The sequence below is a fragment of the Hemitrygon akajei genome, chromosome 18, assembly GCF_048418815.1.
Source record: "Hemitrygon akajei chromosome 18, sHemAka1.3, whole genome shotgun sequence".
NCBI classification, from domain to species: Eukaryota; Metazoa; Chordata; class Chondrichthyes; order Myliobatiformes; family Dasyatidae; genus Hemitrygon; species Hemitrygon akajei.
Genome location: NC_133141.1, coordinates 31,568,402 through 31,589,456, shown reverse-complemented (window position 1 = coordinate 31,589,456; position 21,055 = coordinate 31,568,402). Strand labels below are relative to the sequence as shown.

General features: G+C 55.1%; 1 protein-coding gene across 2 annotated transcripts in view; it reads left to right on the top strand.

The window, feature by feature from the left end:
* The window catches only part of arhgap9 (Rho GTPase activating protein 9), a 174,169-nt gene that overhangs the window by 26,556 nt on the left and 126,558 nt on the right, over positions 1 to 21,055 (top strand). For both annotated transcript variants that reach the window (XM_073071236.1, XM_073071237.1), the window contains 3 exons: positions 468 to 584; positions 5,647 to 5,793; positions 9,783 to 9,851. In XM_073071236.1, the coding sequence (XP_072927337.1) occupies positions 468 to 584; positions 5,647 to 5,793; positions 9,783 to 9,851 (333 nt within the window). The remainder of the gene's footprint in view (positions 1 to 467; positions 585 to 5,646; positions 5,794 to 9,782; positions 9,852 to 21,055) is intronic.

The following is a 21,055-nucleotide window of genomic DNA, read 5'->3' as shown; positions in this document are numbered from 1 at the left end:
GGAGGGTCCGGTTCGAAGGACATCCGCCCAGAGCTTTCTGATTGGTTCTCACAGCGCCACGTTTTCTCATCTCCCATGTGCTGCCCCCTCACTGCACTCCATCCTCATTGTCCCTTCTCTCCTCCCATGCCCTCTAAGATCACAGTTCACTCACCTCACTGCCTCTGCCGAAGCACTCCCATCTCAGCGCCCCTTCCCCCGCGACACTTCCTCCTCCCCACCCCTACCGCTCTTCATCACCCTTCCCACAGTGCGGCACCCACTCCTTACCGCCCCTCCCTCAGTGCAGTGCTTCCTCCTCACCGCCCCTCCCCTCAATCAGTGGATTTTCTCCATAAGGTTGACACAGAGCAGTCGGGGGTGCGTGCGGAGGTGTGAGGGGGCAGGAACCAACTGCGGACAGATGTGTATTCGCTTGCTCCACCACATACACCCCTGATCCACTCTCCCCTCTGCCTTACCCACAGTCCGCAACGCCCCCACCAGAGACACCTTCTGCCTGGACCAGCAATGGCAACAGCCCCACATCCTTCAGACGTCACATGGAGCACAGACAGGGCAATACGAGTCACAGCTTCCAGCAGGTAACCTCCGTCTGAGGGGCAGTATGGTGAGCGAGTGAGCAGCTCTCACCACGCGTGGTCGGACTGCCAACTGGGACTAGCAATAAGATGGGGTGGCGGGGTGTTCTGCAACAGACTTCAGAAGGATTGAGAGCTGCCTCTGCACTGTCTGAATATCACAATGTCAGACCCACACTGGGAACATGGTGCACAGTTCCCGTCTCCCTGTCCCTGGGTCAGACGCACACCGGGATCACCGTGCACAGTTCCCGTCTCCCTATCCCTGGGTCAGACCCACACCAGGATCACAGTGCACAGTTCCCGTCTCCCTGTCCCTGGGTCAGACCCACACCAGGAGCACTGTGCACAGTTCCCATCTCCCTATCACTGGGTCAGACCCACACCAGGATCACAGTGCACAGTTCCCGTCTCCCTATCACTGGGTCAGACCCACACCGGGAGCACCGTGCACAGTTCCCATCTCCCTATCACTGGGTCAGACCCACACCAGGATCACAGTGCACAGTTCCCGTCTCCCTGTCCCTGGGTCAGACCCACACCAGGAGCACCGTGCACAGTTCCCATCTCCCTATCCCTGTGTCAGACCCACACCAGGAGCACCGTGCACAGTTCCCGTCTCCCTATCACTGGGTCAGACCCACACCAGGAGCACCGTGCACAGTTCCCATCGCCCTATCACTGGGTCAGACCCACACCAGGATCACAGTGCACAGTTCCCGTCTCCCTATCACTGGGTCAGACCCACTCCGGGAGCACCGTGCACAGTTCCCGTCTCCCTATGCCTGGGTCCGTCTGACAACGGGAGCACCGTGCACAGTTCCCGTGTCCCTATCACTGGGTCAGACCCACACCAGGATCACAGTGCACAGTTCCCGTCTCCCTATGCCTGGGTCCGTCTGACAACGGGAGCACTGTGCACAGTTCCCGTCTCCCTATTCCTGGGTCAGACCCACACCGGGAGCACCGTGCACAGTTCCCATCTCCCTATCCTTGGGTCAGACCCACACCGGGATCACCGTACACAGTTCCCATCTCCTTATCCCTGGGTCAGGCCCACACCGGGATCACCGTACACAGTTCCCATCTCCTTATCCCTGGGTCAGGCCCACACCGTGAGCACCATGCACAGTTCCCATCTCCTTATCCCTGGGTCAGACCCACACCGGGAGCACCATGCACAGTTCCCATCTCCCTATCCCTGGGTCAGACCCAAACCGGGAGCACCATGCACAGTTCCCATCTCCCTATCCCTGGGTCAGACCCAAACCGGGAGCACCATGCACAGTTCCCATCTCCCTATCCCTGGGTCTGACCCACACCGGGAGCACCGTACATAGTTCCCATCTCCCTATCCCTGGGTCAGACCCAAACCGGGAGCACCGTGCACAGTTCCCATCTCCCTATCCCTGGGTCAGACCCACAACAGGAGCACCGTACATAGTTCCCATCTCCCTATCCCTGGGTCAGACCCAAACCGGGAGCACCGTGCACAGTTCCCATCTCCCTATCCCTGGGTCAGACCCACAACAGGAGCACCGTGCAGAGTTCCCATCTCCCTATCCCTGGGTCAGACCCACACCGGGAGCACCGTGCACAGTTCCCGTCTCCCTATCCCTGGGTCAGACCCACACCGGGAGCACCGTGCACAGTTCCCGTCTCCCTATCCCTGGGTCAGACCCACACCAGGATCACTGTGCACAGTTCCCGTCTCCCTATCACTGGGTCAGACCCACACCAGGAGCACCGTGCACAGTTCCCATCTCCCTATCACTGGGTCAGACCCACACCAGGATCACAGTGCACAGTTCCCGTCTCCCTGTCCCTGGGTCAGACCCACACCAGGATCACCATGCACAGTTCCCGTCTCCCTGTCCCTGGGTCAGACCCACACCAGGATCACCGTGCACAGTTCCCGTCTCCCTATCACTGGGTCAGACCCACACCAGGATCACCGTGCACAGTTCCCGTCTCCCTATCACTGGGTCAGACCCACACCGGGAGCACCGTGCACAGTTCCCGTCTCCCTATGCCTGGGTCCGTCTGACAACGGGAGCACCGTGCACAGTTCCCGTGTCCCTATCACTGGGTCAGACCCACACCAGGATCACAGTGCACAGTTCCCGTCTCCCTATGCCTGGGTCCGTCTGACAACGGGAGCACTGTGCACAGTTCCCGTCTCCCTATTCCTGGGTCAGACCCACACCGGGAGCACCGTGCACAGTTCCCATCTCCCTATCCTTGGGTCAGACCCACACCGGGATCACCGTACACAGTTCCCATCTCCTTATCCCTGGGTCAGGCCCACACTGGGATCACCGTACACAGTTCCCATCTCCTTATCCCTGGGTCAGGCCCACACCGTGAGCACCATGCACAGTTCCCATCTCCTTATCCCTGGGTCAGACCCACACCGGGAGCACCGTGCACAGTTCCCGTCTCCCTATCCCCGGGTCAGACCCACACCGGGAGCACCATGCACAGTTCCCATCTCCCTATCCCTGGGTCAGACCCAAACCAGGAGCACCATGCACAGTTCCCATCTCCCTATCCCTGGGTCAGACCCAAACCGGGAGCACCATGCACAGTTCCCATCTCCCTATCCCTGGGTCAGACCCACATGGGGAGCACCGTGCACAGTTCCCATCTCCCTCTCCCTGGGTCAGACCCACACCGGGAGCACCGTGCACAGTTCCCATCTCCATATCCCTGGGTCAGACCCACACCGGGAGCACCGTACATAGTTCCCATCTCCCTATCCCTGGGTCAGACCCAAACCGGGAGCACCGTGCACAGTTCCCATCTCCCTATCCCTGGGTCAGACCCACAACAGGAGCACCGTGCAGAGTTCCCATCTCCCTATCCCTGGGTCAGACCCGCACCGGGAGCACCGTGCACAGTTCCCGTCTCCCTATCACTGGGTCAGACCCACTCCGGGAGCACCGTGCACAGTTCCTGTCTCCCTATCCCTGGGTCAGACCCACACCAGGATCACTGTGCACAGTTCCCGTCTCCCTATCACTGGGTCAGACCCACACCAGGAGCACCGTGCACAGTTCCCATCTCCCTATCACTGGGTCAGACCCACACCAGGATCACAGTGCACAGTTCCCGTCTCCCTGTCCCTGGGTCAGACCCATACCAGGATCACCATGCACAGTTCCCGTCTCCCTGTCCCTGGGTCAGACCCACACCAGGATCACCGTGCACAGTTCCCGTCTCCCTATCATTGGGTCAGACCCACACCAGGAGCACCGTGCACAGTTCCCATCTCCCTATCACTGGGTCAGACCCACACCAGGATCACAGTGCACAGTTCCCGTCTCCCTATCACTGGGTCAGACCCACACCGGGAGCACCGTGCACAGTTCCCGTCTCCCTATGCCTGGGTCCGTCTGACAACGGGAGCACCGTGCACAGTTCCCGTGTCCCTATCACTGGGTAAGACCCACACCAGGATCACAGTGCACAGTTCCCGTCTCCCTATCACTGGGTCAGACCCACACCAAGATCACAGTGCACAGTTCCCGTCTCCCTATGCCTGGGTCCGTCTGACAACGGGAGCACCGTGCACAGTTCCCCTGTCCCTATCACTGGGTCAGACCCACACCAGGATCACAGTGCACAGTTCCCGTCTCCCTATGCCTGGGTCCGTCTGACAACGGGAGCACTGTGCACAGTTCCCGTCTCCCTATTCCTGGGTCAGACCCACACCGGGAGCACCGTGCACAGTTCCCATCTCCCTATCCTTGGGTCAGACCCACACCGGGATCACCGTACACAATTCCCATCTCCTTATCCCTGGGTCAGACCCACACCGGGAGCACCGTGCACAGTTCCCGTCTCCCTATCCCCGGGTCAGACCCACACCGGGAGCACCATGCACAGTTCCCATCTCCCTATCCCTGGGTCAGACCCAAACCGGGAGCACCATGCACAGTTCCCATCTCCCTATCCCTGGGTCAGACCCAAACCGGGAGCACCATGCACAGTTCCCATCTCCCTATCCCTGGGTCAGACCCACATGGGGAGCACCGTGCACAGTTCCCATCTCCCTCTCCCTGGGTCAGACCCACACCGGGAGCACCGTGCACAGTTCCCATCTCCATATCCCTGGGTCAGACCCACACCGGGAGCACCGTACATAGTTCCCATCTCCCTATCCCTGGGTCAGACCCAAACCGGGAGCACCGTGCACAGTTCCCATCTCCCTATCCCTGGGTCAGACCCACAACAGGAGCACCGTGCAGAGTTCCCATCTCCCTATCCCTGGGTCAGACCCACACCGGGAGCACCGTGCACAGTTCCCGTCTCCCTATCCCTGGGTCAGACCCACACCGGGAGCAGTGTGCACAGAGAAAAACAAATCGTGATTATCGAGCAGAAGTGAGAAGGAGGAACTCAAAAGCTTTGATGGAACTTACTGGAAATTGAGAAGTTTATTGAACTTCTGGTCAGACTGGTATGTTTCTGAAGTTAAAAAGATGCAGAGAGGTGGGAATGTGCAGCAGGGGGAGTTCTCAGTGATCCAATTGTTGATAGACTTAGTGTTGCAGAGTTAGTGAGGGTTATTGTTGCTGGAGGGGGCAGAGGAATTGGCGGAGATGAAGGTGGGGAATTTCTGGAGTAATCTGGTCTGGAGTTAATGTCTTTGTCTTCCTCTTCCTGCTCCTTTCTCCCTCCCCCCCATTCCTCGTCCTCTCTCTCCGCTCCCTATGACCCTACTCCCCTCCCTTCTCCCTTCACTCATCCTTCTGACCCAAATCCCTCCTCCATCTTACCCCCACCCCTTTCCCTCCTTCTCTGACTCTCTTCCTTCCATCGTCTACCCTTCCCTCTAACCCCATTCCCCTCCCTACCTTCTCTTACTTTCTCCTACACCCACTCTCCCTGGCACTTCTAATCACCCCCTTCCCTCTGAGTTTTCACCCCTCCCTCACTGATCTCACTCCCCTCCCTCCTTCCTGCTCCACTCTCCTTTTTCTTCTTTCTATTCCCCTCTCTCTGACCCCACTTCCGCTCACCCACTCTGCTCCCTCCTCCCCTCTCCCTCACCCTCACCCAGGTCACCAACATCCAGAGACCTTCGTCTACCGAGTCCCTGCAGTTGACTCTACCTCGTCCCCTCCATGTGGCCCAGGCCACGGACAAACTGGAGCGTGTCAACCGGCTGACCAAATCCATGATCATCCCGGATTTCCCGGTCCCCAAGGTAGGAGATTCCTGGCTCAGCGGCCTTGGGTGGTGGGAGAGGTCACGGAGTTGTATGACACCATCAATTCCATTTGGTTCTCTCCATACTCTGTAATCTTATCTGCCTCCACCACCGCCATTCAATGTGTAAAAGGAAACCTGACCTTTAAACACCATTAAGCTTTGGTATTGGACATCTCCCACCCTGGGGGAAAAGGCACTGCATGTCTACTCTATCATATCTGCCTCTGTCACCACCCCAGCAGTGCATTAGAGACAGCCACCACTCTGTGCATGTGAGAAAACTTGCCACACACATCTCCTTTGAACTTAAATTCACGCCCTCTAGAGTAAGCTATTTCAATAATGGAGCGAAGGAGGCCGAGGATGACTTGATTGATCACAGACTTTTCCCCAGTGTCGGGTAGTTTAAAATAGAGGGGATAGGGTTAAGATTTAAAGTGGATTTTGATTCTGATTCAGCTGGAGGAAGTGGTAAAGGGGATACAATTATAATGCTTAAAAGACATTTAGATGGGAAAGGTTTAGAGGGATGTGGGTGAAACACAGACAATCGGGACTAGATCAGGTAGGCATTGGTCATCATTGTCAAGTTGGGCCAAAGGGCTGTTTCTGTGCTATGTAATTGTTTGACTCAGTGAAAGGCAAGTCTTCACAGAGAAGTTTGCAGGACCCCACTGGATTTAAAGGGAGCAGAAAATGGGGTCCAAGTGGGTTTAAAGGGAGTGGGAAACGAGGCCAAACGGAACGTGGTGTCTTTAAACCCACCAGAGCCTTATCCTCCTCTCTCTCTGTACATCAGAGATGGTGACTGTGTGTGTCTGTGTGGGATAATGAGTGTGTGTTTGTGAGAGGTGTCAAAGTGGTGATGGGTGTGTTTATGAAGCTTTGAGATGTGTGTCTCTGTGTTTGAGTTTGTGATTCCTCCCCATTAGAGCAATTCAGGCAGACTACCAGCCTACCACCCCCCAGCTGCACAGAATAAAGTCTCACACTGGAATACAAATGTGAGTTACCCCCTCCCCCTCTCCCTTTGTACTCATCTTCCTCTGCTCCTCCCTCTCTCTGTCCGTTTCTATCCCTCATCTCTTCCTCTCCTGTCTGCCCCCACACACACACACACACATTCATTATATGCCTCAATCGTTGTGTGTGTGTATCTCAATCTTTCACTCTCACTCCTCTGCTACCACTCTCTCTCTGTCCCTTTGTCTCTTTCCCTCTCAGCGTGTCTTTCTCCCCCTCCCCCCTTTGTCTCTCTCCCCTCCCTCTTTCTTTATTTCTCCTCCCTCCTCTTTCCACCACTTCTCTTTTTCCCTTTCTCCATTTCTCCCTCATCCTATCCTCTCCCCCCTCCGCAGGGGAGGTTGTGCTGCAACTTTACAGACCCTGGGTCAGTGTGCAGTTCTGGTCACCACACGGCAGGGAGGAGGTGATGGGGCAGAGGAGGTTCACCAGAACCTTGGCCTGGATGGAGCATTTTATCTACAAGTCTGGAGCATACTGTCCATACAGATCACTTCATCACTACTTGCCTACCTTTGACCCACATCCCTCCAAACCTTCCCTATCGATGTACCTGTCCAAATGTCTTTTAAATATTGTTAATGTCCCACTTCCTCTGGCAGCTTGTTCCATATACAGGTCACCCACTGGGTGAAGCAGTTGCCCCTCAGGTCCACTTTAAATTTCTCCCCCTCACCTTAATCCTGTGCCCTCTAGCTTTTGACTTCCTTTCCCTGGGGTAAAAGACTGTGCACATTCCCCCTATCTATACCCCTCATGATTTTATAAGCTCACCCCTCAACCTGCTACACTCGAAGGAATAAGATTCCAACCTGCTCAAACTCACATCCTTGTAAATCTCTTCATTGTGAGAGGTGCAGGTAGGGTGAGGTCTCGACCCCAGACCCTGGTGAGACCACCCTTCCTCCCCGAGGAGGGATGGAAATGCGAGGTCCCACCAGACCCATCCCTGACATGGAGGGGCTGTCCTGTGAGGAGAGATCGGGCAGCTGAGTCCTGAACTCTCTGGGGTTTGGGAGATCTCATTAGAAGGTATGGGGGTCTGGACAGGGGAGGAGGAAGGGAGAGGATGTTTCCCTTGGGCTGACAAGTCTACAACTGGGGTCCCAGTTTCAGATTGAGGAGACAGAGCTGGAGAGATTCCTTCACCCAGAGAAGTCGCGGTCAAACCATTGGAACTCTTCCTAGGAGGGTCAGAGACTGAGGGAAATTTCAAAAAGGAGGGAATAGTGGTCAGTTGTGATCTGATGAAATGGGAGAGCAGGAATGAGAGGGGCCACATGCCTTCTCCCTTGCTCCTGTTCCATTCAGTACCCACAATAGGAAGGGGGGGGTGGCGTGATGCCACAGGGAAGGGTGACTGGAGTGGTAAGTGTCAGGCTGCTGAGTCTGAAACAAGGGGAACACCACCTTAGCCATTTGGGAATGAGGAATCCCTTTTCCCAGGAATGCTATGGGATTGGAATTAAAGTTGGTTTATTTTAGTTTCCTGTACTGAGATAAAGTGAGAAACCTGTTTCACACACTGTTCATACAGATCAGATCATTACACAGTGTATCGAGGTAGAACAGGGTAAAACAGTAACAGAATGCAGAATAAAGAGTTACAGAGAAAGTGCAGTGCGCTAACGAGGTAGATTATGAGGCTAAGAGTCCATCTTATAATAGGACACTGTTCAATAGTCTGATCACAGTGGGGTAGAAGTTGTCCTTGAGCCTGGTGAAACATGATTTCAGGCTTTTGTATCTTCTGCCCGATGTGAGAGGGGAGAAGAGAGAATGTCTGGGGTGGGAGGGGTCTTTGATTATTCTGGCTGCTTCACTGAGACAGTGAGAAGTGTAGACAGAGTCCATGGAGGGGAGGCTGGTTTCTGTAATGTGCTGAGCCGCGTCCACAACTCTCCGCAGTTTCTACCGGTCACGGGCAGAGCAGTTGCCATAACAAGCTGTGAAGCATCCAGACGGGACACATCGTGTGGTACATCAACAGAATCATGGATTGTGCTGCCAGGGGTGGTGGTGGAGGCTGATACATGAGGGACATTTAAGAGACTCTTAGATAGGTACATGGATGTAAACTGGAGAGCTATGGGCTGTGTAGGAAGGAAGGATTATATTGATGGTGGAGTAGGTTTATATAGATCAGTGCAACATTGTGGGCCAAAGGGCCCATACTGTGCTGTACCATTCTATGTTCTAAGTCAGGGGTACTACAGCACAGAACCAGGCCCTTCGGCCCATTCAGCCTATGCTAATCTGATTTTCTGCCTAGTCCCACCTGACTGCGCCCAGACCATATCCCTCCAAATCTCCCCCATCTGTGTACCGATCCAAACTTCTCGTAAACGTTACAATTGAACCCGCATCTACGACTTCCATTGGCAGCTTGTTCCACGTTCTTCACCGCCCTCTGAGTGAAGAAATTCTCCCTCCTGGTTCTTCTTAAATATTTCACTCTTTACCCTAAACCTAGTTCTAGCCTCACGCAATCTGAGGGGAAAAAGTCTACATGCATTTACCCCATCGATATCCCTCATAGTTTTCTATACCTCTATAAGATCTCCCCTCATTCTCCTATTCACCAGCAAATAACTCAATGGAAATGATCAACCTTCAGTGAGGCAACGTTTGAACTAATGATTACAGTTCTCGTCTATCCATTACCGCAAAGGTGTGGGGGCTACAGCAAGAGGTTCACCAGGATGAGAGGGCACAAGCCATAAGGAGAGGCTGGACAAACTTCGGTTGTTTTCTCCAGAGTGGCGGAGGCTGAAAGGTTACGAGAGGCACAGATAGTAGGCAGATGATATCATTTTCCAAGGGTTGAACAGAGTTTAGGTGAGAGGTGGTAAGCTCAAAGGAGATGTGCTTTTACCCAGACAGTGCTAGGTGCCAAAGAGCCTGTTCCCACGCTGTACGGTTCGATGCTCCATGTTATTATCTTAAATGTTCTGTGTTAAGGCTATGTACCAGAGGACTAACTCAAAGGACGACTTCAACAGAGACAACGGCTCCCCACCTACCTCCCCAGTGAGTACTCATACTTTTCTGGAAACTTGGATCCACTGCCAGCAGGCTGTTCTAATTTCACTGTGGTCAAATGTGATACAAACATGTGGAGGGAGATTCACTCTGTGTCTGACACCGTGAGTGTGTAATGGGATGGTGTGGAGGGATATTGTCTCTGTGTCTGACCCCGGGAGTGTGTGATGGGACAGTGTGGAGGGAGATTCACTCTGTGTCTGACCCTGGGAGTGTGTGATGGGACAGTGTGGAGGGAGATTCACTCTGTGTCTGACCCTGGGAGTGTGTGATGGGACAGTGTGGAGGGAGATTCACTCTGTGTCTGACACTGGGAGTGTGTGATGGGACAGGGTGGAGGTAGATTCACTCTGTGTCTGACCCTGGGATTGTGTGATGGGACAGTGAGGAGGGAGATTCACTCTGTGTCTGACCCCGGGAGTGTGTGATGGGATGGTGTGGAGGGAGATTCACTCTGTGTCTGACCCTGGGAGTGTGTGATGGGACGGTGTGGAGGGAGATTCACTCTGTGTCTGATCCTGGGAGTGTGTGATGGGATGGTGTGGAGGGAGATTCAGTCTGTGTCTGACCCTGGGAGTGAGTGATGGGACAGTGTGGAGGGAGATTCACTCTGTGTCTGACCCTGGGAGTGTGTGACGGGACCGTGTGGAGGGAGATTCAGTCTGTGTCTGACCCTGGGAGTGAGTGATGGGACAGTGTGGAGGGAGATTCACTCTGTGTCTGACCCTGGTAGTGTGGGATGGGACAGTGTGGAGGGAGATTCACTCTGTGTCTGACCCTGGGAGTGTGGGATGGGACAGTGTGGAGGGAGATTCACTCTGTGTCTGACCCTGGGAGTGTGTGATGGGACAGTGTGGAGGGAGGTTCACTCTGTGTCTGACCCTGGAAGTGTGGGATGGGACAGTGTGGAGGGAGATTCACTCTGTGTCTGACCCTGGTAGTGTGGGATGGGACAGTGTGGAGGGAGATTCACTCTGTGTCTGACCCCGGGAGTGTGTGATGGGACAGTGTGGAGGGAGATTCACTCTGTGTCTGACCCTGGTAGTGTGGGATGGGACAGTGTGGAGGGAGATTCACTCTGTGTCTGACCCTGGTAGTGTGGGATGGGACAGTGTGGAGGGAGATTCACTCTGTGTCTGTCCCTGGTAGTGTGGGATGGGACAGTGTGGAGGGAGATTCACTCTGTGTCTGACCCTGAGAGTGTGTGATGGGACAGTGTGGAGGGAGATTCACTCTGTGTCTGACCCTGGGAGTGTGTGATGGGACAGTGTGGAGGGAGATTCACTCTGTGTCTGACCCTGGGAGTGTGTGATGGGACAGTGTGGAGGGAGATTCAGTCTGTGTCTGACCCCGGGAGTGTGGGATGGGACAGTGTGGAGAGAGATTCACTCTGTGTCTGACCCTGGTAGTGTGGGATGTGACAGTGTGGAGGGAGATTCACTCTGTGTCTGACTCTGGTAGTGTGGGATGGGACAGTGTGGAGGGAGATTCACTCTGTGTCTGACCCTGGGAGTGTGTGATGGGACAGTGTGGAGGGAGATTCACTCTGTGTCTGACCCTGGGAGTGTGTGATGGGACAGTGTGGAGGGAGGTTCACTCTGTGTCTGACCCTGGTAGTGTGGGATGGGACAGTGTGGAGGGAGATTCACTCTGTGTCTGTCCCTGGTAGTGTGGGATGGGACAGTGTAGAGGGAGATTCACCCTGTGTCTGACCCTGGGAGTGTGTGATGGGACAGTGTGGAGGGAGACTCACTCTGTGTCTGTCCCTGGTAGTGTGGGATGGGACAGTGTAGAGGGAGATTCACTCTGTGTCTGTCCCTGGTAGTGTGGGATGGGACAGTGTGGAGGGAGATTCACTCTGTGTCTGACACTGGAAGTGTGGGATGGGACAGTGTGGAGGGAGATTCACTCTGTGTCTGACCCTGGTAGTGTGTGATGGGACAGTGTGGAGGGAGATTCACTCTGTGTCTGACCCCGGGAGTGTGTGATGGGACGGTGTGGAGGGAGGTTCACCCTGTGTCTGATCCCGGGTGTGAGTGATGGGACGGTGTGGAGGGAGATGCACTCTGTGTCTGACCCTGGGAGTGTGTGATGGGATGATGTGGAGGGAGATTCACTCTGTGTCTGACCCTGGGAGTGTGTGATGGGATGATGTGGAGGGAGATTCACTCTGTGTCTGACCCTGGGAGTGTGTGATTGGACGGGGTAGAGGGAGCTTCACTCTGGGTCTGATCACAGGAGTGTCTGATGGGACAGTGTGGAGGGAGCTTCACTCTGTTTCTGACCCCGGGAGTGTGTGATGGGATAGTGTGGAGGGAGATTCACTCTGTGTTTGACTCTGGGAGTGTGTGATGGGACGGTGTGGAGGGAGATTCACTCTGTGTCTGACCCTGGGAGTGTGTGATGGGACAGTGTGGATGGAGATTCACTGGGTGTCTGTGTTGGGACAGTATGGAGGGAGATTCACTCTGTCTGACCCTGGGAATGTGTGATGGAACGCTAAGGAGGGAGCTTCACTCTGTGACTGACGCTGGGAGTGTGTGATGCGACAGTGCGGAGGGAGATTCACTCTGTGTCTGACCCTGGGATTGTGTGATGGGACAGTGTGGAGGGAGATTCACTCTGTTTCTGACCCCGGGAGTGTGTGATGGGACAGTGTGGAGGGAGCTTCACTCTCTTTCTGACCCCAGGAGTGTGTGTTGGGACAGTGTGGAGGGAGATTCACTCTGTGTCTGACACAGGGAATGTGTGATGGGACAGTGTGGAGGGAGATTCACTCTTTGACACTGGGAGTGTGTGATTGGACAGGGTAGAGGGAGCTTCACTCTGTGTCTGATCACGGGAGTGTGTGATGGGACGGGGTGGAGGGAGATTCACTCTGTGTCTGACCCTGGGATTGTGTGATGGGACAGTATGGAGGGATGGAGGGAGTTTCACTCTGTGTCTGACCCAGGGAGTGTGTGATGGGACAGTGTGGAGTCAGCTTCACTCATTGTCTGACCCCGGGAATGTGTGATGAGACAGTGTGGAGGGAGCTTCACTCTGTGTCTAACACCGGGAGTGTGTGATGGGACGGGATGGAGGGAGATTCACTCTGTGTCTGACCCTGGGATTGTGTGATGTGACAGTATGGAGGGATGGAGGGAGTTTCACTCTGTGTCTGACCCCGGGAGTGTCTGATGGGATGGTGTGGAGGGAGATTCACTCTGTGTCTGACCCTGGGAGTGTGTGATGGGACGGTGTGGAGGGAGATTCACTCTGTGTCTGATCCTGGGAGTGTGTGATGGGATGGTGTGGAGGGAGATTCAGTCTGTGTCTGACCCTGGGAGTGAGTGATGGGACAGTGTGGAGGGAGATTCACTCTGTGTCTGACCCTGGGAGTGTGTGACGGGACCGTGTGGAGGGAGATTCAGTCTGTGTCTGACCCTGGGAGTGAGTGATGGGACAGTGTGGAGGGAGATTCACTCTGTGTCTGACCCTGGTAGTGTGGGATGGGACAGTGTGGAGGGAGATTCACTCTGTGTCTGACCCTGGGAGTGTGGGATGGGACAGTGTGGAGGGAGATTCACTCTGTGTCTGACCCTGGGAGTGTGTGATGGGACAGTGTGGAGGGAGGTTCACTCTGTGTCTGACCCTGGAAGTGTGGGATGGGACAGTGTGGAGGGAGATTCACTCTGTGTCTGACCCCGGGAGTGTGTGATGGGACAGTGTGGAGGGAGATTCACTCTGTGTCTGACCCTGGTAGTGTGGGATGGGACAGTGTGGAGGGAGATTCACTCTGTGTCTGACCCTGGTAGTGTGGGATGGGACAGTGTGGAGGGAGATTCACTCTGTGTCTGTCCCTGGTAGTGTGGGATGGGACAGTGTGGAGGGAGATTCACTCTGTGTCTGACCCTGAGAGTGTGTGATGGGACACTGTGGAGGGAGATTCACTCTGTGTCTGACCCTGGGAGTGTGTGATGGGACAGTGTGGAGGGAGATTCACTCTGTGTCTGACCCTGGGAGTGTGTGATGGGACAGTGTGGAGGGAGATTCAGTCTGTGTCTGACCCCGGGAGTGTGGGATGGGACAGTGTGGAGAGAGATTCACTCTGTGTCTGACCCTGGTAGTGTGGGATGTGACAGTGTGGAGGGAGATTCACTCTGTGTCTGACCCTGGTAGTGTGGGATGGGACAGTGTGGAGGGAGATTCACTCTGTGTCTGACCCTGGGAGTGTGTGATGGGACAGTGTGGAGGGAGATTCACTCTGTGTCTGACCCTGGGAGTGTGTGATGGGACAGTGTGGAGGGAGGTTCACTCTGTGTCTGACCCTGGTAGTGTGGGATGGAACAGTGTGGAGGGAGATTCACTCTGTGTCTGACCCTGGTAGTGTGGGATGGGACAGTGTGGAGGGAGATTCACTCTGTGTCTGACACTGGAAGTGTGGGATGGGACAGTGTGGAGGGAGATTCACTCTGTGTCTGTCCCTGGTAGTGTGGGATGGGACAGTGTGGAGGGAGACTCACTCTGTGTCTGTCCCTGGTAGTGTGGGATGGGACAGTGTAGAGGGAGATTCACTCTGTGTCTGACCCTGGTAGTGTGGGATTGGACAGTGTGGAGGGAGATTCACTCTGTGTCTGACCCTGGTAGTGTGTGATGGGACAGTGTGGAGGGAGATTCACTCTGTGTCTGACCCCGGGATTGTGTGATGGGACGGTGTGGAGGGAGGTTCACCCTGTGTCTGATCCCGGGTGTGAGTGATGGGACGGTGTGGAGGGAGATGCACTCTGTGTCTGACCCTGGGAGTGTGTGATGGGATGATGTGGAGGGAGATTCACTCTGTGTCTGACCCTGGGAGTGTGTGATGGGATGATGTGGAGGGAGATTCACTCTGTGTCTGACCCTGGGAGTGTGTGATTGGACGGGGTAGAGGGAGCTTCACTCTGGGTCTGATCACAGGAGTGTCTGATGGGACAGTGTGGAGGGAGCTTCACTCTGTTTCTGACCCCGGGAGTGTGTGATGGGATAGTGTGGAGGGAGATTCACTCTGTGTTTGACTCTGGGAGTGTGTGATGGGACGGTGTGGAGGGAGATTCACTCTGTGTCTGACCCTGGGAGTGTGTGATGGGACAGTGTGGATGGAGATTCACTGGGTGTCTGTGTTGGGACAGTATGGAGGGAGATTCACTCTGTCTGACCCTGGGAATGTGTGATGGAACGCTAAGGAGGGAGCTTCACTCTGTGACTGACGCTGGGAGTGTGTGATGTGACAGTGCGGAGGGAGATTCACTCTGTGTCTGACCCTGGGATTGTGTGATGGGACAGTGTGGAGGGAGATTCACTCTGTTTCTGACCCCGGGAGTGTGTGATGGGACAGTGTGGAGGGATGGAGGGAGTTTCACTCTGTGTCTGACCCAGGGAGTGTGTGATGGGACAGTGTGGAGTCAGCTTCACTCATTGTCTGACCCCGGGAATGTGTGATGAGACAGTGTGGAGGGAGCTTCACTCTGTGTCTAACACCGGGAGTGTGTGATGGGACGGGATGGAGGGAGATTCACTCTGTGTCTGACCCTGGGATTGTGTGATGTGACAGTATGGAGGGATGGAGGGAGTTTCACTCTGTGTCTGACCCCGGGAGTGTGTGATGGGATGGTGTGGAGGGAGATTCACTCTGTGTCTGACCCTGGGAGTGTGTGATGGGACGGTGTGGAGGGAGATTCACTCTGTGTCTGATCCTGGAAGTGTGTGATGGGATGGTGTGGAGGGAGATTCAGTCTGTGTCTGACCCTGGGAGTGAGTGATGGGACAGTGTGGAGGGAGATTCACTCTGTGTCTGACCCTGGGAGTGTGTGACGGGACCGTGTGGAGGGAGATTCAGTCTGTGTCTGACCCTGGGAGTGAGTGATGGGACAGTGTGGAGGGAGATTCACTCTGTGTCTGACCCTGGTAGTGTGGGATGGGACAGTGTGGAGGGAGATTCACTCTGTGTCTGACCCTGGGAGTGTGGGATGGGACAGTGTGGAGGGAGATTCACTCTGTGTCTGACCCTGGGAGTGTGTGATGGGACAGTGTGGAGGGAGGTTCACTCTGTGTCTGACCCTGGAAGTGTGGGATGGGACAGTGTGGAGGGAGATTCACTCTGTGTCTGACCCCGGGAGTGTGTGATGGGACAGTGTGGAGGGAGATTCACTCTGTGTCTGACCCTGGTAGTGTGGGATGGGACAGTGTGGAGGGAGATTCACTCTGTGTCTGACCCTGAGAGTGTGTGATGGGACAGTGTGGAGGGAGATTCACTCTGTGTCTGACCCTGGGAGTGTGTGATGGGACAGTGTGGAGGGAGATTCACTCTGTGTCTGACCCTGGGAGTGTGTGATGGGACAGTGTGGAGGGAGATTCAGTCTGTGTCTGACCCCGGGAGTGTGGGATGGGACAGTGTGGAGAGAGATTCACTCTGTGTCTGACCCTGGTAGTGTGGGATGTGACAGTGTGGAGGGAGATTCACTCTGTGTCTGACCCTGGTAGTGTGGGATGGGACAGTGTGGAGGGAGATTCACTCTGTGTCTGACCCTGGGAGTGTGTGATGGGACAGTGTGGAGGGAGATTCACTCTGTGTCTGACCCTGGGAGTGTGTGATGGGACAGTGTGGAGGGAGGTTCACTCTGTGTCTGACCCTGGTAGTGTGGGATGGAACAGTGTGGAGGGAGATTCACTCTGTGTCTGACCCTGGTAGTGTGGGATGGGACAGTGTGGAGGGAGATTCACTCTGTGTCTGACACTGGAAGTGTGGGATGGGACAGTGTGGAGGGAGATTCACTCTGTGTCTGTCCCTGGTAGTGTGGGATGGGACAGTGTGGAGGGAGACTCACTCTGTGTCTGTCCCTGGTAGTGTGGGATGGGACAGTGTGGAGGGAGATTCACTCTGTTTCTGACCCCGGGAGTGTGTGATGGGACAGTGTGGAGGGAGCTTCACTCTCTTTCTGACCCCAGGAGTGTGTGTTGGGACAGTGTGGAGGGAGATTCACTCTGTGTCTGACACAGGGAATGTGTGATGGGACAGTGTGGAGGGAGATTCACTCTTTGACACTGGGAGTGTGTGATTGGACAGGGTAGAGGGAGCTTCACTCTGTGTCTGATCACGGGAGTGTGTGATGGGACGGGGTGGAGGGAGATTCACTCTGTGTCTGACCCTGGGATTGTGTGATGGGACAGTATGGAGGGATGGAGGGAGTTTCACTCTGTGTCTGACCCAGGGAGTGTGTGATGGGACAGTGTGGAGTCAGCTTCACTCATTGTCTGACCCCGGGAATGTGTGATGAGACAGTGTGGAGGGAGCTTCACTCTGTGTCTAACACCGGGAGTGTGTGATGGGACGGGATGGAGGGAGATTCACTCTGTGTCTGACCCTGGGATTGTGTGATGTGACAGTATGGAGGGATGGAGGGAGTTTCACTCTGTGTCTGACCCCGGGAGTGTGTGATGGGATGGTGTGGAGGGAGATTCACTCTGTGTCTGACCCTGGGAGTGTGTGATGGGACGGTGTGGAGGGAGATTCACTCTGTGTCTGATCCTGGGAGTGTGTGATGGGATGGTGTGGAGGGAGATTCAGTCTGTGTCTGACCCTGGGAGTGAGTGATGGGACAGTGTGGAGGGAGATTCACTCTGTGTCTGACCCTGGGAGTGTGTGACGGGACCGTGTGGAGGGAGATTCAGTCTGTGTCTGACCCTGGGAGTGAGTGATGGGACAGTGTGGAGGGAGATTCACTCTGTGTCTGACCCTGGTAGTGTGGGATGGGACAGTGTGGAGGGAGATTCACTCTGTGTCTGACCCTGGGAGTGTGGGATGGGACAGTGTGGAGGGAGATTCACTCTGTGTCTGACCCTGGGAGTGTGTGATGGGACAGTGTGGAGGGAGGTTCACTCTGTGTCTGACCCTGGAAGTGTGGGATGGGACAGTGTGGAGGGAGATTCACTCTGTGTCTGACCCCGGGAGTGTGTGATGGGACAGTGTGGAGGGAGATTCACTCTGTGTCTGACCCTGGTAGTGTGGGATGGGACAGTGTGGAGGGAGATTCACTCTGTGTCTGACCCTGGTAGTGTGGGATGGGACAGTGTGGAGGGAGATTCACTCTGTGTCTGTCCCTGGTAGTGTGGGATGGGACAGTGTGGAGGGAGATTCACTCTGTGTCTGACCCTGAGAGTGTGTGATGGGACAGTGTGGAGGGAGATTCACTCTGTGTCTGACCCTGGGAGTGTGTGATGGGACAGTGTGGAGGGAGATTCACTCTGTGTCTGACCCTGGGAGTGTGTGATGGGACAGTGTGGAGGGAGATTCAGTCTGTGTCTGACCCCGGGAGTGTGGGATGGGACAGTGTGGAGAGAGATTCACTCTGTGTCTGACCCTGGTAGTGTGGGATGTGACAGTGTGGAGGGAGATTCACTCTGTGTCTGACCCTGGTAGTGTGGGATGGGACAGTGTGGAGGGAGATTCACTCTGTGTCTGACCCTGGGAGTGTGTGATGGGACAGTGTGGAGGGAGATTCACTCTGTGTCTGACCCTGGGAGTGTGTGATGGGACAGTGTGGAGGGAGGTTCACTCTGTGTCTGACCCTGGTAGTGTGGGATGGAACAGTGTGGAGGGAGATTCACTCTGTGTCTGACCCTGGTAGTGTGGGATGGGACAGTGTGGAGGGAGATTCACTCTGTGTCTGACACTGGAAGTGTGTGATGGGACAGTGTGGAGGGAGATTCACTCTGTGTCTGTCCCTGGTAGTGTGGGATGGGACAGTGTGGAGGGAGACTCACTCTGTGTCTGTCCCTGGTAGTGTGGGATGGGACAGTGTAGAGGGAGATTCACTCTGTGTCTGACACTGGTAGTGTGGGATGGGACAGTGTGGAGGGAGATTCACTCTGTGTCTGACCCTGGTAGTGTGTGATGGGACAGTGTGGAGGGAGATTCACTCTGTGTCTGACCCCGGGAGTGTGTGATGGGACGGTGTGGAGGGAGGTTCACCCTGTGTCTGATCCCGGGTGTGAGTGATGGGACGGTGTGGAGGGAGATGCACTCTGTGTCTGACCCTGGGAGTGTGTGATGGGATGATGTGGAGGGAGATTCACTCTGTGTCTGACCCTGGGAGTGTGTGATGGGATGATGTGGAGGGAGATTCACTCTGTGTCTGACCCTGGGAGTGTGTGATTGGACGGGGTAGAGGGAGCTTCACTCTGGGTCTGATCACAGGAGTGTCTGATGGGACAGTGTGGAGGGAGCTTCACTCTGTTTCTGACCCCGGGAGTGTGTGATGGGATAGTGTGGAGGGAGATTCACTCTGTGTTTGACTCTGGGAGTGTGTGATGGGACGGTGTGGAGGGAGATTCACTCTGTGTCTGACCCTGGGAGTGTGTGATGGGACAGTGTGGATGGAGATTCACTGGGTGTCTGTGTTGGGACAGTATGGAGGGAGATTCACTCTGTCTGACCCTGGGAATGTGTGATGGAACGCTAAGGAGGGAGCTTCACTCTGTGACTGACGCTGGGAGTGTGTGATGTGACAGTGCGGAGGGAGATTCACTCTGTGTCTGACCCTGGGATTGTGTGATGGGACAGTGTGGAGGGAGATTCACTCTGTGTCTGACCCTGGGAGTGTGTGATGGGACAGTGTGGATGGAGATTCACTGGGTGTCTGTGTTGGGACAGTATGGAGGGAGATTCACTCTGTCTGACCCTGGGAATGTGTGATGGAACGCTAAGGAGGGAGCTTCACTCTGTGACTGACGCTGGGAGTGTGTGATGTGACAGTGCGGAGGGAGATTCACTCTGTGTCTGACCCTGGGATTGTGTGATGGGACAGTGTGGAGGGAGATTCACTCTGTGTCTGACCCTGAGAGTGTGTGATGGGACAGTGTGGAGGGAGATTCACTCTGTGTCTGACCCTGGGAGTGTGTGATGGGACAGTGTGGAGGGAGATTCACTCTGTGTCTGACCCTGGGAGTGTGTGATGGGACAGTGTGGAGGGAGATTCAGTCTGTGTCTGACCCCGGGAGTGTGGGATGGGACAGTGTGGAGAGAGATTCACTCTGTGTCTGACCCTGGTAGTGTGGGATGTGACAGTGTGGAGGGAGATTCACTCTGTGTCTGACCCTGGTAGTGTGGGATGGGACAGTGTGGAGGGAGATTCACTCTGTGTCTGACCCTGGGAGTGTGTGATGGGACAGTGTGGAGGGAGATTCACTCTGTGTCTGACCCTGGGAGTGTGTGATGGGACAGTGTGGAGGGAGGTTCACTCTGTGTCTGACCCTGGTAGTGTGGGATGGAACAGTGTGGAGGGAGATTCACTCTGTGTCTGACCCTGGTAGTGTGGGATGGGACAGTGTGGAGGGAGATTCACTCTGTGTCTGACACTGGAAGTGTGGGATGGGACAGTGTGGAGGGAGATTCACTCTGTGTCTGTCCCTGGTAGTGTGGGATGGGACAGTGTGGAGGGAGACTCACTCTGTGTCTGTCCCTGGTAGTGTGGGATGGGACAGTGTAGAGGGAGATTCACTCTGTGTCTGACCCTGGTAGTGTGGGATGGGACAGTGTGGAGGGAGATTCACTCTGTGTCTGACCCTGGTAGTGTGTGATGGGACGGTGTGGAGGGAGATTCACTCTGTGTCTGACCCCGGGAGTGTGTGATGGGACGGTGTGGAGGGAGGTTCACCCTGTGTCTGATCCCGGGTGTGAGTGATGGGACGGTGTGGAGGGAGATGCACTCTGTGTCTGACCCTGGGAGTGTGTGATGGGATGATGTGGAGGGAGATTCACTCTGTGTCTGACCCTGGGAGTGTGTGATGGGATGATGTGGAGGGAGATTCACTCTGTGTCTGACCCTGGGAGTGTGTGATTGGACGGGGTAGAGGGAGCTTCACTCTGGGTCTGATCACAGGAGTGTCTGATGGGACAGTGTGGAGGGAGCTTCACTCTGTTTCTGACCCCGGGAGTGTGTGATGGGATAGTGTGGAGGGAGATTCACTCTGTGTTTGACTCTGGGAGTGTGTGATGGGACGGTGTGGAGGGAGATTCACTCTGTGTCTGACCCTGGGAGTGTGTGATGGGACAGTGTGGATGGAGATTCACTGGGTGTCTGTGTTGGGACAGTATGGAGGGAGATTCACTCTGTCTGACCCTGGGAATGTGTGATGGAACGCTAAGGAGGGAGCTTCACTCTGTGACTGACGCT